This window comes from Candidozyma duobushaemuli (genome assembly GCF_002926085.2).
Source record: "Candidozyma duobushaemuli strain B09383 chromosome Unknown A_B09383, whole genome shotgun sequence".
NCBI classification, from domain to species: Eukaryota; Fungi; Ascomycota; class Pichiomycetes; order Serinales; family Metschnikowiaceae; genus Candidozyma; species Candidozyma duobushaemuli.
In genome coordinates this window covers 2,718,953-2,735,017 of record NW_020289901.1, presented here as the reverse complement: position 1 = coordinate 2,735,017, position 16,065 = coordinate 2,718,953, and the positions used below count along the sequence as shown (strand labels likewise).

General features: G+C 49.3%; 5 protein-coding genes across 5 annotated transcripts; 2 read left to right on the top strand and 3 right to left on the bottom strand. All coding sequences in view use genetic code 12, as the record gives it.

The window, feature by feature from the left end:
- Positions 1-2,423: 2,423 nt before the first annotated feature.
- Positions 2,424-5,608, top strand: GDH2 (glutamate dehydrogenase (NAD(+)); the record flags this gene model as incomplete). The annotated part of the gene is made up of 2 exons (XM_025479784.1): positions 2,424-4,199; positions 4,241-5,608. 2 exons carry the CDS (start codon positions 2,424-2,426, stop codon positions 5,606-5,608), a joined length of 3,144 nt encoding a protein of 1,047 aa, XP_025339257.1.
- A 557-nt stretch (positions 5,609-6,165) lies between these two features.
- Positions 6,166-7,407, bottom strand: CXQ87_001236 (uncharacterized protein; the record flags this gene model as incomplete). Its single annotated transcript, XM_025479783.1, has 1 exon — positions 6,166-7,407. The coding sequence occupies one exon, from the start codon at positions 7,405-7,407 to the stop codon at positions 6,166-6,168; it is 1,242 nt and encodes a 413-aa protein (XP_025339256.1).
- A 2,921-nt stretch (positions 7,408-10,328) lies between these two features.
- Positions 10,329-11,315, top strand: CXQ87_001235 (diphthamide synthase; the record flags this gene model as incomplete). The annotated part of the gene is made up of 1 exon (XM_025479782.1): positions 10,329-11,315. The coding sequence occupies one exon, from the start codon at positions 10,329-10,331 to the stop codon at positions 11,313-11,315; it is 987 nt and encodes a 328-aa protein (XP_025339255.1).
- A 355-nt stretch (positions 11,316-11,670) lies between these two features.
- On the bottom strand, positions 11,671-13,776 carry VRP1 (Vrp1p; the record flags this gene model as incomplete). The annotated part of the gene is made up of 1 exon (XM_025479781.1): positions 11,671-13,776. One exon carries the CDS (start codon positions 13,774-13,776, stop codon positions 11,671-11,673), a length of 2,106 nt encoding a protein of 701 aa, XP_025339254.1.
- Positions 13,777-15,436: 1,660 nt separating this feature from the next.
- On the bottom strand, positions 15,437-15,922 carry YFH1 (ferroxidase; the record flags this gene model as incomplete). The annotated part of the gene is made up of 1 exon (XM_025479780.1): positions 15,437-15,922. The coding sequence occupies one exon, from the start codon at positions 15,920-15,922 to the stop codon at positions 15,437-15,439; it is 486 nt and encodes a 161-aa protein (XP_025339253.1).
- Positions 15,923-16,065: the final 143 nt, after the last annotated feature.

Here is a 16,065-nt window from a genome sequence, read left to right as displayed (position 1 = left end):
CACCCACGCTGGAGAACGATGTCCTCAAAATACCTAAAATAGTTACCACGAGCTCAATACCCAAAACCACCGCAACGACTGATTTTTTTTTTTTATCGATCATTCACTTATGAGGACGTCGGAATTTAGTCACTGACGAACGACAACCGAATATGCCGTCAAGTTGGGAAAGCCTCGAGCTATTAATCTTACATTTACCATCGCGATCATGGAAGTCCTCCATTCCGTCGCACAACACAAGTCTTAAGTCTCATTCAGTTGACCTCTTGATAGAGTATTTGCTTTTGCAGCTTATTCATGTCCATCCTAGCAAAAATCCGTAAAATATCCATGAGGCCTTAGACTTATTCAATTGTCTCAGTTATTTGCTCCACACTAATTTTGACCTATCCTTACCCTGTTTCACTTGTAGCACCCTCTGCCTCTGCCGCCGTGTTTTACTTTTCCAAACTGTTTACCCCTAGATAACTTCCTCCCAACAAGACCTATATAGTTTCAAGACCTACATAAACCGCTTAGTATATTTTCACCAGAAGCCGAGAAGCTGGTCTATCTCATAAGGCATTAATGACACTCCTGAAAATCTAGCGGCCTGAACAACTCATCACAAGCACAAGCCCTCGAAACGGCTCTTACCTGTTTGGTGCAAAAGTGAGACATGCGACTACCCCAGAGTCCTAAATTAAGCAATTGCAGCTGCCAAACAGAACCCTGCGTCGACCCTAAGGCCACCTTTACAGAATTGAAAGAGCACAAAAATCAGCTTTGAAATAAAAAAGAGAGGATAGGATTTTATAGATAGAAGACTGAGGAACAGAGACTGAAAATTGCAAAATCGGACCCAGGCCTGCCACCGCGGGTACCAATTTTTCAGCCCTCAGTGCAAAAGCTCAATCCAGAAGCTCCATCCAGAAGCTCCCCAACGCCCAAAGCAAATTTCACCACACCAAAATTTTCAATTTGTGCAATTTTCCAAGTTTAAAAATCTCCATTCTTGCATATAACCGAAAAATTCCAAACCGCCGTCGACTTTGCCCGTTTTCTCGAAAACCGCAGCGGTGCCTCGGCGGCCAGACCGTTTCTAGCGCACAATTGAGGGGCGGAGACCAGCTCCGAGCGATGCCGTTTAGCAGTTCGAGGCGATTTGGCTGCGCAGTGTGGGGCACAACGGTTGCCGCAAAAAATTAAAGGGGTCCCCCAAAAAAACCCCGGGAAGAAAAAAAAAAAAAAAAAACCATGAACAAAAGCCAAAGGGAAGCCAAAAGTAAAAGAAAATGTAAGGGAAGGACGCTTCACGACAAGAATGTAAACAATAATCTCATTCTCACCTGCCTTGTGAAACCGCTGGTGCGACAGGGCAGGCTGGTGAATGACAGGTGTTTCAGCCAAGAGAAAAATGACCATTTGGCCATTTTACCATTTTGGCCGGGTGGGCCAGATGAAACGATCATTTTGAAAATGGCCGTTTTGGTGGCCCTTTTGGACGGATCGGCCTGTTTTATTTTTATTTAGACTTCTGGCGCAGGCCATGCCAGGCCACCTTGCTAAGGCATTTGCCGTGATGGGAATGCGGCGAGTTGCCCAGGCACCGTGGGTCTATGGTAGCGAGAATTAGGAGATATTTGAAATTTGTACAATTGAAATCCTTGATGCTCCATCATTTTGAAAATCATCTTTTTATGAATATTTTGTAATTTGATGCCATGCCTGACGGTGGTTTTTGTGCCCCACGGACTATGAGGCATTTGGCGCGGCTGGTGCGGACTCGTAGTGCCGAACGCCTAGCGCCACAGCAAGGCACATTCTGGGGAAAAGAAGAAACGAAAGATTTTGCAGAATAGCGTGGAGGTTTAAGGAACGACATTTTTGGGGGTTTCCTTTTGGGGGGCTTCTTTCTCGCCACAGCCTGCCGTTTAGGGTGGGACCTTTCGGGGTCGCTCAGAGATGCCCTAAGCGAGGCGCCATTTTCTTCCTTCGATCGACTTCCGAGGGAGCCCATACCGGATCTCAACAAACCACCCACCGACCACCGTGGGATCCCACTCCGGCAGATCCCCTTACGACATGGCCATGTCGCCGGGGTCCCCTTTTTCCGGGGTACCTGTTGCCGGGGGTACCTTATTCGTGATGGGCTAATTAGTGCTGATTTCCGAGGGCCCTGAACTCCGCGCCACCCCAGCTCCAAGTCTCTAGCTCCAATTCCATACAACAAAAGTTACCCAAAACAAATCCCATCATTGAGGCTTGTGGGCCGCCTGAAACTTGGGGTAATCCGGGGGTGCCAATGCCTGGATGGCATTCCGAGGGTGCTGCCCAGTCCCGGTGCTGCACGGCATCCCCGAATTGTGGGGTCTCCGAGACCGAGTAATATAAATACACCGCTTCCCACCCCAGTTTTCCAGATTTCCCACAATTTCCCCATCATGTCCGTGGACATCTCAAGACTCTCCATCAACGGCAAAACCGACGACGCTGCGTCCGTGGCGTCGTTCAAAAACGACTACATCGACACCCCTTTCCTGGGAAAGCAAGATCAGTTCGACCAGGTTCTCGATATCTTGGATCTGACCGGTTTCATCCCAGAGTCGCTTATCGAGTCTGAGGCCAAGTGGTTCTACAACTGCCTCGGAATCGACGACGTGTACTTTGCCAAGGAAACCCCAAAGGGCATAGCCTCCCACATACATTCGCTTTATTCTTGTAAAGTCCAGGCCTTTGCCTCCGACATCAAGGTCAGCGAACAGCCCTTGATCAGATACAAGAGAGAGGGCGCCTCCCATTCCGTGTTTTTCGACACGCTGTTCCACGGAGCTGGCTTCGACAAGCGTCGTTTCGACGATGTCATTGACGAAAAGTACATTGACTCCTCCTATGGCAACGACGCTTACAGATTGGAGTACTTCTCGGCACCCCTCCAGTACTCGCTGGATCCGATCTTGGCCGGTGTGGCGGAGAAGTACGCCGCTAACCCGGACTCCGCTGCCATTTTCGCCAAGCAGCAGGTCAAGTGCCACTTTGTCTACAAGACCAAGTACGCCCACGAGAATGCCGACCCCAATGAGACCAGCATTGAGAAGATCAGCGACGAGACTTTCTGGAAAATCGCCTCCGACAGAACCAAGACCCTCTACCAGGACGTGATCAAGAAGGTGGTGAGCTCCACCGGCCCTGTGATCCAGCACTTCCCCATTGAGGAGTCTGAAGAATACAGAGTCGTGATTGGTTACCGCCAGAAGACCTCGCCTTCGTACAACTCGGCTCTTTCCGACCTCGCCGACTACTACAAGCTCTCCACCACCAGAAAGTACGTGGAACAGTTCTCCAATGGCGTGACCATCATCTCCATGTACATCAAGGCCACTGTGGACGACTCCGGCAAGACCCCAATCGACCTCTCGATCTACCAGGTGATCAAGGAGGCCTCCTTGTTGTACTGTATCCCCCACAACTACTTCCACGACTTGTTCATCAAGAACGAGTTGTCCTTGCAAGAGGCCATCTACTCGCAGTGTGGTGTGATCTTTGTGACCCACTTTTTGAACCGTTTGGGTCCCGAGTACACCAAGTTGTCGCAGTTGCTTGATCCTTCCAAGCTGATCCAGCACGCTGAGGTGTTGAACTCGTTGAAGAAGCGTTTGCGTTCCGAGACTTACACCCAGGACTACATCAAGGAGGTGTTCTTCACCAGAAAGGACATCATCCGCAAGTTGTACCGCCAGTTTGCCGATGTCCACTACATCAGACTGTCGATGGAGAAGACCTTGTCTTACCAGCGTCTTTCTCAGATCACCCCAGTCGGTACCGAGGAGGAGTTTGAGCAGATTTTGAGCAGAGAGTGTGGCCAGAACGAGCACCACGCCATCGTCTTGAGAGCCCTCTTCATGTTCAACAAGTCCATTCTCAAGACCAACTTCTACACCTCCACCAAGGTGGCCATCTCGTTCCGTTTGGACCCATCCTTCTTGCCCCAGTCGGAGTACCCCGAGACCCCATACGGTATGTTCTTCATTGTGGGCTCGGACTTCAGAGGATTCCACATTCGTTTCAGAGACATCTCCAGAGGTGGTATCCGTGTGGTGCGTTCCAGATCCGTGGATGCCTACAATGTCAACGTCCGCAACTTGTTTGATGAAAACTACAACTTGGCTGCCACCCAGCAGAAGAAAAACAAGGACATTCCTGAAGGCGGGTCCAAGGGTGTCATTTTGCTCGATCCAGGCTTGGCCCAGGACACCCCAAGGCCTCTTTTGAGAAGTACATTGACGCCATGATCGACTTGTTGCTCAAGCAGCACATTCCTGGCGCCAAGGAGCCATTTGTGGATCTCTACAACAAGCCCGAGATTCTCTTCTGTGGTCCTGACGAAGGTACTGCTCCATACGTCGACTGGGCTGCTCTTCACGCTCGTACCAGAGGTGCTCCATGGTGGAAGTCCTTCTTCACCGGTAAGTCTCAGCAGATTGGTGGTATTCCTCACGACGAGTACGGAATGACCTCTCTTTCGGTCAGATCCTACGTGAACAAGATCTACGAGAAGCTCGAGATTGACAATGCCACCATCAGAAAAGTGCAGACCGGTGGTCCAGACGGTGACTTGGGTTCCAACGAGATCAAGCTTTCCAGAGACGAGAAGTACGTTGGAATTGTCGACGGTTCTGGTGTCATTGCCGACCCTAACGGTTTGGACAAGCAGGAGCTCTTGCGTTTGGCCAAGGCTCGTAAGATGATTGACCACTACGACCGCTCCAAACTCTCCAAGACCGGTTTCATCGTTCTTGTGGAAGAGAACGACGTCCAGTTGCCGGACGGTACTGTCATTGGTTCTGGTGTGACTTTCCGTAACACCTTCCACGTGAAGATCCAGGAGATCTACGGTACCAGCGGTGTGGACTTGTTCGTGCCATGTGGTGGTCGTCCTGCTGCCATTGACACCGACAATGTGCGTACCTTGATTGACCAGAAGACCGGCAAGAGCATCATTCCATACTTTGTGGAGGGCGCCAACCTTTTCATCACCCAGTCTGCCAAGCTCATTTTGGAGAACGCTGGCTGTGTGATTTTCAAGGATGCCTCTACCAACAAGGGTGGTGTTACTTCCTCGTCCTTGGAGGTTCTTGCTGCTCTTTCTTTCGACGACAACGGATTCTTGAAGAACATGTGCATTGACTCCTCCGGCGTCAAGCCCGAGTTCTACGAGGCCTACGTCAAGGAGGTGCAGCGCAAGATCGTGGACAATGCCCAGATGGAGTTTGAGGCCTTGTGGAAGTTGAAGCACGAGACCGGCAACCCCATCACCGAATTGTCCGACAAGCTTTCGCAGGCGATCAACAAGCTTGGTGACGAGTTGGCCAACTCGCAGGAATTGTGGAACGACGATGCCGAGTTCAGAAACGCCGTTTTGGTTGACTCGCTCCCACCATTGTTGCTCAAGTCGATTGGCATGGATGCCATCTTGGAGCGTGTTCCTGAGTCCTACCTCAAGGCTTTGTTTGCCACCCGTTTGGCCTCGAGATTTGTCTACTCGAGAGGCATTGACCTGAACCCAGCCAAGTTTTTGGAGTTTATCTCTTCGATCAAGAAGGAGTACAAGGAGAGACAGCTCTTGTGATGAAGATAAAAAGAGAATGATAGTAATAAGCTAAGCACGTATAGATTAATTAATATGCCCGAAGTCTAAGTTGAATCAGTGGTATAGGTTAGAGTTATTGATGTCCAAGGGATCGGGTATTTATAACTTCAAAGCAATGGCCCAATACCAAATAAACAGTAGATTGTGCCATAAATCAGTAAAGTATTTTATATGGTAGATGCATCTAGAATGAGTTGTGTTAATAGATTTACACTGGTAGTAGTCAGGTGCTCATTCTATTTGATAACCGTGATACAACTTCACCACAAACCCGAAATTGCAACAAGTGCTCCAGTTATGCTTTTATAGAATAAGTTGCTTTTCCCAAGAAAACAATCAATTTGTTCAATTAGGTACCTTCCTTTGTTCACTGTGTATGTACCAGTAGTATCAACACTCGCAAACCACTCCCACCTACTCCTACGCCACAATTTTCAATTTAATTTATTAATATAATACAGGTTTTTTTTTTCTTTTTTTTTTTTTTTTTTTTCTTCTTTTTATCCTTTGTCTCTCGGCAGAGCGAGCCGGTCAACTCAAGCTCTAGCACGTCTTCTCAGTCTTCTAGGACCTCTCTTTGTGGCCCTCAACGACCAAAGTCTGAAGCATTCACCCGGCAAAAAGGTGGCAGCCTTCTTCGGGTAGCAGAGCTCCCGGAATTTGAAAAAATCGCCAGGAAGAAAGCTTTCCTTGGGCGACTGGGCCAAAACGTGTCTAAAAAATGGGAAGTCCTCTAGACAGTAGGCCAGGTTGGTTGAAGCTGGGAGGTCCTGAGTACTCGATGATGGAGAAGGATCAGAACCATCAGGCTTCTGGGAACCGGAATTGGGGGAACAGTCCTGGTTCAAATTGGCTTGCAAAGTCTCAGATTGTGAAACTTCCATAACCTCAGAATGTCCACCACCAGAAAGCTTCTGAACTCCAGAAACCTCAGGATTTGGACACTCTGGCTCACAGCGGGGCAGAGTTGCACCAGGCGCCGTGGTCAAAGTCCAGTTGAACTTTTCAGTTTGTGGCATCTCCTCAGGTTCGTCTTCCTCAGGAATGGTGTAGATGCCGTTGTTGTAAAGCCATCCGTGGCCCAGGGGAAGGGAGCCAGAATTTGGAGAATAAGCAAAAGAAGCGGCTTCATTGGAAACTGGGGCTTTGGAGGAAGCTGTGTAGGACTTCTTGAACTCGCTGTACAGCTCCTCAAGGCTTTCAAAAAGCTCGTCATCCGAGATGAAAGCGTCAGAGGCTTCAGATTGCTGTTCAAAAAATTCAGTAACCTTGGCACCTTGGAAGGTGTCCAAAACAGCAGCCTTGGATACTGGGGAGGAAGCTGGGGAAGTGTTGTTGGATGATTCCACTGGGGCCTCCTCAGAAGACTCAGAAGAAGCGTCAGAAGAGGAAGACTCAGAATCGGAATTTTCTTCATTCTTTTCCTCTTCAGTCTTCTCCTCTTCAATTCTTTCTTCCTCAGTCTTAGCATCCTGCTTCAGACTCTCCGAAACGACTTCCTCAACTTCTTCAACTTCTTCATCCCAGGAGGGACAATGGCGGCAGCAGAATTCCTGAAGCTTCGTTTCATAAAGAGCCTGGGCGTTTCTGCGAGCAGAATCGTCAAAACATGCCTGGCGGATAAAGGCCTTCAAGCGTTCGAATTGGCCCTTTTTCCACTCAAGCAGAGTGTGGTTGGCACCGTGGTTGATTTCCATCAAACCCGAGGCGTCAAAAGTAGCGTTGAAAACGGCGGCGGGGAAGAAGATGCCGTTGATTTCGTGACACTGGAAACACATTTTTCAGTTAATTGAGTGGTACTTGTAGTAGCTTTGGTAGTTGTGGTCTGTGAAGCAATAAATTGATCAAAGACAAAAGGTTCTAACGTGGTGGGTCAGAACGGTGGGCCAGAATGTGGTAGAGAAGAAGAAAATTGCTTTGGCAAAAACGGGCGTATTTATGTTCTTCTGGTGGGCCTTCTGTTTGTGAAATTATTTAGGAAGGTGAGGTGGATGACCAGAACAGGGTCACGCCGGTGGGAAGCCCGTTGGACTTACTGGGAATGGTGTAACTGAAAGAGAAGAGGCAGTTTGGAAAAAGAGGTGTCACACTTTGGTGTCTGTGTTGGGATATTCGTAAAATGGTTGCAAATGTGTCATGTGGGCTTATCATCTTGCAGAATGCCCGATTGGGATACTCCGGGGCGGAAGCGTTGTGATGGTGGAAATTGGAAAAGAATTAACAGAAAAAAAAAAAAAAAAATAGAATGTCATTTGGTGAAAATGGGGTTTCCGGTTTGAGAGAATGGGGTTGGAAAACTGGGTTGTAGTGGATTAGAGAAGTGAGACACATCGTAGAAAAACAAGAAAGCATTAGGATAGCCTATTGAGTGCTACAGCAAAAAAAGTGTCTGAATTAGAGGAATTTAGATTCTGGATGCTTAAAGCTCACTGCCTCTAGCACTATCCTACTAAGTCACCTACCTTACTACATCTACGCTTTCAACCTTCAGAATCACAATTCGGTTTCTTTATTGCCGGACTGGACAATATCCCCACAACACCCCAGAAAGCCTGTTTTTATGCCTCTGGTGCTTTGGACCTAGACTTGAAAGCTTTCAATATGATTACTGGACCATACTGCTTCACAAAAGCTCACCCAACGTATTCCAGAGCATTCTACATCATCGTCACTAAGCAATGCATTTATATGAACATGAATCGCTCTAGATATCTACCCTGAGCTTCCATTCTCTATTCTCGAAAGAAGTCGACCACTATTTGGTCCATATCTTCCTCAGCACCATAGAGGCCATCTTCTCAATGCCGTGACATCATAAAAGAGGATTTTCACACTCAAGCCTCCTCAACATCAACAACCTCCTAACGTCCCCAATCGTCCAACCACTACACCGACGCTGATCAATATCTTGCAACTATCCAAACCAGCTACTCCAACATTTGGCGTAATGTTGGCTTCTTTTGCGCTTACATTACTTTCAACCTCCTCGCCTATCTTTTCTTGTACGACTCACGAAGTGGACGCTTCCGTCGGATCCTTCTTCCTCACTTGAGCAGCTCCTCGAGCTCTTTCCGGGCATGCACCTCCTCGTTGACACGGGAAGTCACGTGGTCACCCACTAGGGCAAACACAAACGTCAGGCCGGCGATATACAAACGTGCCTTCTTTGGAAGCGCCATCCAGCGTTGCCACAAGTTCATGATGGGGTGTAGTGAGATGAAAATCTCGCGAAATCCGGGGAAGCCTTGATGCGATGGGCAATTGGCGGACGAGTCGGCATCGAAAAAAAAACAGCTATGGCTTCGTTTTCAAATGAATGGATAATTGAAATTTGACTTTTTAGATGACTTGTTCTTCTGGGCTTAAGGAACGGGTTTAAGTGGTATATAAACGGTGTGGTGCACGGGTGCACATGTGGCATAAATGGGTGAACCTGGGATGCTTCCCAAGCGTTACAGGAAAAGTTTTGATGGATTTTTGTTATGCCGGTTCTCGAAATAGCACAAAGTGAAGATTTGGCCCCATTTTGATTCTTATGTTCATGGCAGGTCAACGTCAAAAGTCTAGTCAATATACTACTCACGAGAGTTGCTTCAGTAAGATAGGGTCAAGCAGTCATTGGGTCAAGCAGTCACTTGACAGTGATCAAAGACATCAAATTCTATTGAGAGCTTGGAAAAGTAACTTTTTTTTTTCTGTGTAGATTCAATACCCAAGGAAAGCACAGTGAGTCTCTTTGCAGCCATATCACAGCCTATACTCTAGTGTTCTCTTCTAGCATTTCAAAACTCAAACGAATAAAGATAAAGTAGCCGGCTCAACACATTGTTTTAGCCCGAGAGCTCTCCAGTTTAGGCTGCACAGGTTCAGGTTGCTTCTAGTTCATTCTAGCTCACCCAAATAAGACTCAACTACTGAACATTCAAAACTTATATAGCAGAACCCATTCCCCCAAAATCTAAATGTAGTAGAAGTTCCAAAATATACACCCATCAAACTTGCCTTCCATTTACATCAAACTCATCACAATATTTGAATGATCTTCACTTTCTAAATGATTTCCCGTTTTGATACTGGGGGTTTTCAGCACCCTCCTAGAAGACCAAGGCATCGAAGTTGAGTAATCAAGTTGACACCAAACACTCAATTGACAGACAGGCAGGGTTTTGAACATAATGAATATCCAAACATGGCAAAATCTCCCATTGAGCTCAGTCCTTAAGCATATGCACATTGGGCTTCTTTGAGGGATATGCCCATTGGGTCTATTTGCAGCCATTACATCTCATACCAGACAGCCTAAATGCTCTCTTTCTTCACTATCTATACTAATGCTTTGGGATGATTTTAACTATCTCCCTGCTCTCCTTATATCTCCCTTTCGTTTGCAAAATTCAGGACGTTCAAGTCTCAAAGTGTCTAATCACTCAGACTCATTCAACTCACGCTCACTCAACCAGTGAACACTCAGAAGCCAACAATTTCACACATTTCCGAAAACCACAGACCTTTCAAATTAGCACTATCCATTTTTACCAAAACATCGCTCTTACCGCTTCAAAGTGTCATCGATCTCCATCAAACTCATTATCTTAGACTGCCCACCTCATCGCTACCCCGGATTCTCGCGATGTGAAAAACTCCATACTAATTCACCACTACTCTTCCAAAACACACACCAAAAACACCAAATTCCGCCATGAACACCACCACGGAACTCCCGCCGTGCTGTCTCCGCGTGCACCCGCAGAATCCCGAAATCGCCGTCCTCGGAACGTACAAACTCGAGGAAAACGGCTCTCGCCACGGATCCTTGGACGTCTACACCACGAAAAACGGCCAATTCGAACGCCTTTCTTCAACAAAAACAGCCTCCGCCGTGCTAGACCTCAAGGTGTCGCCCACAGACGCGTCGCTCTGGGTCCTGGCGCATTCCACAGGGAACATCAGCGTGTGGAGGTTTGAAGACGATAAGCTTGAGATGAAGCAGAATATGGAGTTGTTTGAGGAGGATGTGCTTGTGACGTCGGTGTTCTTCGACCCTAAGGATGCAAATCGGCTTTTGGCGACATTGACGTCGGGTGAAGCAGCCATTGTGGATCTCCAAAACGGGACCTTTGATCTTCTAGAAACTCCTCATTCTTTGGAATGCTGGACAGGCGCTTTTGGAGAGGAAGGTGCCGCTGCAAATGTCGTTTTTACCGGCGGCGATGATGCAAAACTCATAGCCCACGATCTCCGCCAAAACGGGAAAATATGGGCCTCAACTCGGCACCATGATGCTGGAGTAGTGCTGATATTGTGTCCAGGCAAAGAATGGAGAAACCCAAGGTCCGACTGTCTCTGGACAGGCTCTTACGATGACCATCTCCGGGTTTTTGATTTGCGTAAAATCGATACCGATGAAGGCCCTTCTTTGTTTCCCAGCTTGCTTCCTCAGGAACTACACAAAACGAACCTCGGGGGAGGAGTCTGGAGACTTATACCCGGCCCGGATCTTTCTGTTTTGGCTTGTTGCATGTATAAAGGGGCTTATGTTTTGAAAACTGGGGAAAACGAGCCCCAGGTGGGTAAGTTTTTCAAGGGAAAGCATGAGAGTATGGTTTATGGAGGTGACTGGTCAGGAAAGGACGCCTTGACCTGTCTGTTTTACGATAATGTTGTAGAGAAGTGGGCCTCCGAATAGAATTTAGGATAGAGGTTGGTTTGAAGATGAGGCGTATGGTTATAGAGTCTCGTTTGTGGCTAGTGAATAGTGCCCAATGCATTAATGAGAAGAAAATGTTTTTTTGAGAGAAGCTCTTTGCATGATTACCAAGAGATAGAATCATCACACTCTCTTAATTTGGAGCCTGTGCTCTTTAGTATGAAACTGAAGTCATCAATCCGTGTAGTGTATTTTTGGTGGTACTCGTACCATCTATATTCAATGCAGCCGTTGGCACACCTGTCACCGGTATCTCTTCTCGTCACAGGGTTACTCGGCTTCTTGCCTATAATATTTCGGCTCCTAGCCTAGAATCAACATCTCGGCTCCTCCGTTAGAACAACAGAAGGTCAAGAGGCACAGAGGAGCCTCTACCACTAGGGTAAAGCTTTTCCTTGCGCTCAAACCGACGAGGATTAGGCAAGGCGTCGCTATTGACCCACTTGAACCTCGTGTCCTCGATAACCAATCTTTCCGAACTGCTTCCGTTTCTCTGTTGCGTGTTGATGGTGTAGTCCAGAGCAGAGATTTTCCGGAGATTCTGGCCCGTCGACTGCTGCTGTTCCATGGTGCTTGGCGGCGGAGGAGGCGCTGCCTTTTTGGGTTTGTATGAAGATGGAGCAGGAGGAGTTTGCTTCGGTAGCGATGGTGCCAGAGGTGCCAGAGAAGCCAGAGGAGGTGGAGAAAACAGCAGTGGAGGTGGAACCAGAGGAGGCGAAGGAGCTCTTGGAGGTGGAGGCGCCTGTGTTGGAATCAGCGGCGTGGGAGGTGCCTGTGAAGGAGCCAGAGGCGTAGGAGGCAACGATGTGGGCACTGGAGGCGCCTGGGGTGTTGGAGGAGCCTGGGAAGGCACCGAAGGAGCCAGAGATTGTGGAATTGGTGGAGCAGCGGAGGGTGCTGGTGACTTTGACGTCTGTGCCTTGTTTCTGGCATTGAGCTGGTCCAAAAACGACGGAGCCGGGCCGGACGGCGGTTCAGGAGCAGACGATGTGGGCGCCTTTGGCGCTGACGATGTTGGCGGTTTGGGAACCGACGATGTTGGTGGTTTTGGCACGCTCAGAGGAATTGGAGGTGCTGCCGAGGGTGGTTTTGGCGCAGACAGCTGCGGCGTGGAGGCCTCCAGGTTGTAAGTGGAGTAGCTTGAGGTGCCGTCGACCACGGCGGAGTCGTTTCTCTTTGCGTTGATCTGGTCCAAGAACGGAAGCGAGCCGCCTGGCAAGGCAGGAGCCTTGGGAGCGTCTGATTTCGACGATGGTTTGCTCAGCAGAAGCAGCGGCGGTGGAGGGATCAGCGGAGGCGGTGGGGGCGCCAGATTTGTAGGTGGTGGAGGCGCCGAAGTAGGCACTTTTGGTGGGCCTGAAGAAGGTGGTTTTGGCGGGCCTGAAGAAGGCGGTTTTGGCGGGCCTGAAGAAGGCGGTTTTGGCGCCAGCGTGGGTGGAGGAGGCGCCAGCGGCACGGGAGGCGTAGGTGCCGAAGGCACTGGTGGTGGAGCCGATGGGATCGGAGGAGCCGAGGAAGTAGGTGGACCTTTACTTGCCGCTTTGGGCCTAGAAGAAGGCGCTGAAGGGGCCGAGCCGCCGGCGTTGTCAACCACATGCGAGTCGTTTCTTTTGGCGTTGATTTCGCTCAAAAACGGGAGGCCTCCAGGCGGAGGCAGCGGTGCAGCAGGTGCCCCAGAGTCCTTGGGGGCCAGCGGAGCCTTGGGAGCCATTGTGGGTGGAGGAGGCGCCGAGGGGACCGGCGGAGGCGCTGAAGGGACAGGAGGGGCCGCCGTTGGCGGTGGAGCAGAAGGCACTGGAGGAGGACCCCTGTTCAGGGCAGCCAGTTCCACGGAGCTGACGGAGCTGACCGAGGCCAGTTTGAGGTGGCCCTTTTTCGACGGTCTGGGCGGCGCCTGGGGCACTTTTAGTGACGGCACCGGCGGGGGCGACGACGGGATCGGAGGCGCTGCTGACGGAGGAGCAGGCGGAGCAGGCGTTGATTTTGGAACCGCCGGGGTCTTCAGAGGCCTGGACGAGGGCATTTTCGGCACGGCAGGAGCGGCAGTTTCCGGCGGAGCAGGCGATTTGGGCGCCAGCGTAGGCGGCACCGGTGGCGGCGCCAGCGGCACGATTCCCGCCCGGTTGTCCTTGATGGACTTCAACTTGGGCATACCTCCCAGGAATAGGTCACCCAATTGCGGCGGAGCGGGAGCGCCCAGTGGCGCCGGCAGCGATGTTGGAGCCGGCAGGGGCAGCAGAAAGCCGGGAGTGGCGGCGCTGGAACCCCCGGAACCCAAAAGCGGGCCTGACTTATCGACAGTTGTAGCTTTCTTCAAGTTGGCACCTTTACGGATATCGCCCAAAAGGGCGTCTCTTCCTTTGGGCATGGAGGCAGGTGGTGCCGGCGGGATATCGAGCCCCGGAGGCGGAGGGGGCGGTGGAGGAGGCGGACCAGCCATTGGAATTGAAGAAGAAAGTGGTATGGTTGATTTGAGTAGTTGGTGAGCTGTGATAAGGCGGTGTGCAGGAGGCGGTGATGTGGAGGTTTGACGATTCAAGGGTTAGAGCAAAAAGGAGGGGGGTGGCGTTTTGTTGTTTATTTATGGAATGGTGGGTTTTGGGAATTTGGGTTTTGGCGGTTGGTTTATGGTGGGTTGGGTGGACGGTGGATGGTCGGTTGCTCAGGCTGTGGCTGCGAAATTCGGAGGTGGATGAACAGAGCATTTATAAATACGACTTGGCGGTCGACTTTTTTAAATCGTTTTCTAAAATTCGTCTATTAAACATTTTGATTTTCCGAGATTTAAAGAATTGAAGGTTCCATCGCATTTAGGCGTTGATTGGTCGTTTAAATCGGGTGGTCATTTCTGTCTTGGCTGCATCAGCTTGCTCACCTACTTCGGTGAATCGAAGAAAGAGCATTTCAAGCAAAAGTGTGATAATTGAAGTTTGACGAGTTGTGATTTTAAATGAGGTTGAAAACCCCAGGAAATTTATAAAAGATCTTCAGCTGTATAGTGAGAGTAGTGCTCACAGAGTAGGAATAGTCGTACCACCACTGTCGATGGAATTGAAATACTCGTAGACTCTCGGTTAAATAGATTTCCTAACTCAATTTTAAGCAAAAAAGGGCGATAGGTAATTATTAGTGCAATTGTGTTCTTTAGACCTGGACGCTGGCCGACCTTGAGGTCTCCAATGATATGTTGAATGAACGTCAATCGGTGAATTCCACTCAGTCCAGAACAATCTCTTACATATAGCTACATCTGCTCAAAAAAGCAGCCTACAGCTTCTCAATGAATACATCAATTCACTATGGTCCGGGGAATCGCCGGCGTATGTACATGTGGTGTAGTAACTGACATTCTCGATGGGGAAGCAATTGGAGCAGACAGAGAAGACACAATCGTCCGGTCGAAGTATTGAAAGAGGGCGAGTCGAGGGAATCAGTTGGACGAGAAATCAATCCACCGGACAGGTTAGAGCTTCCAGCTTCGATCAGGCTTGCATTTGGGAGGTCAGCGCCTGTAGCTTAACTTTGGAAGAGTGGGTTGGCAAAGACAGGTCAAGACCTGAGGTGTTGACGATACTCAAAACGGAAGCTCCCCAGATGGAGCTAGACCTGAGGTAGTGTGATTGAACGAGACAGACCGATACCTGAGATCTCAGTCTCAACTGGCAATTCTCTGATTCAGAACAAAGGTGGGGCATTGAGGAAGACTAGTTTGTGGGCTTAGCTCAGACGGACCAAGACAGCCGAAAACAGCCTGGGAACTCAGACTTGGCTAATTCAAATCGCGAGACAGACCATGACGTCCAAACCAAGACTAACAGCATTGGCTTTATTTGACGTCCACTCAGACAGACCAAGACTTACAGTCTTTGCCTTATCCATGGAGTAACATTGGCTCAGACAGACTAACATCACGGCCTTGCTTAGCCAGACATTACCATCTGCTCAGACAGACCAAGACTTACAGCCTTGGTCTTGACTTAAAAGCGGGTTATCCACTCAAACAGACCAAGACTTGCAGCCTTGGTCTTAACCAAACAGTGCCATCGGCTCAAACAGACCAAGACCTACGGCCTTGGTCTTATCCAAATAGTACCATCGGCTCACTCTTCCACCTCCAACTCAACTTCAACCCCCAACTCCTCGCTCAACTCCTCAACCAACAACTTCGTCAACTCACTTCCGTCCCTCAACGTCGTCCACTTCCCCTTGATCAAATCGTACCGCTTGGGCCCGCTCACAGGGCTACTAAGCCAGATCTGCTTGTTAGGAGGCTGCTTATTGATCACATAGGTCTTGCCTGGAGCCACCGAAAGCGTCATGACGCCGTGATTGAGCTCGGCATCGATCTGTGGGTAGTCCTCCAGAAGCTCCTCCAAAGAATCGCTCAACAGCTCGAGATATGTGTTTACCAAAGACGAGTATTCGTGGTCCAGGATGTTGTCAATCTTGAGCGAGACGTTTTCACCGCTTGTGGAGATGGAATACGGTTTTTGGGCGATTCTGGGAAAAGCAATGGCGGGGCGGACGACCGGAAGCCTGGCGAGGCGTGGGAGGGCCTGTGGAAGGCGTGCTGTGAATCTAAACATGGTGTAGTGTGGGTAGTTGAGGTGAGAAAGCGAAAAATCCGAGGCTGAGGGTTGCGTTGTGGATCGTGAGGGAGACCACATTTAGAAGAACAAGAATGAAGAAAGAAAAAAAAAAAAAAAAAAGATCTGTGATAAAATATTTT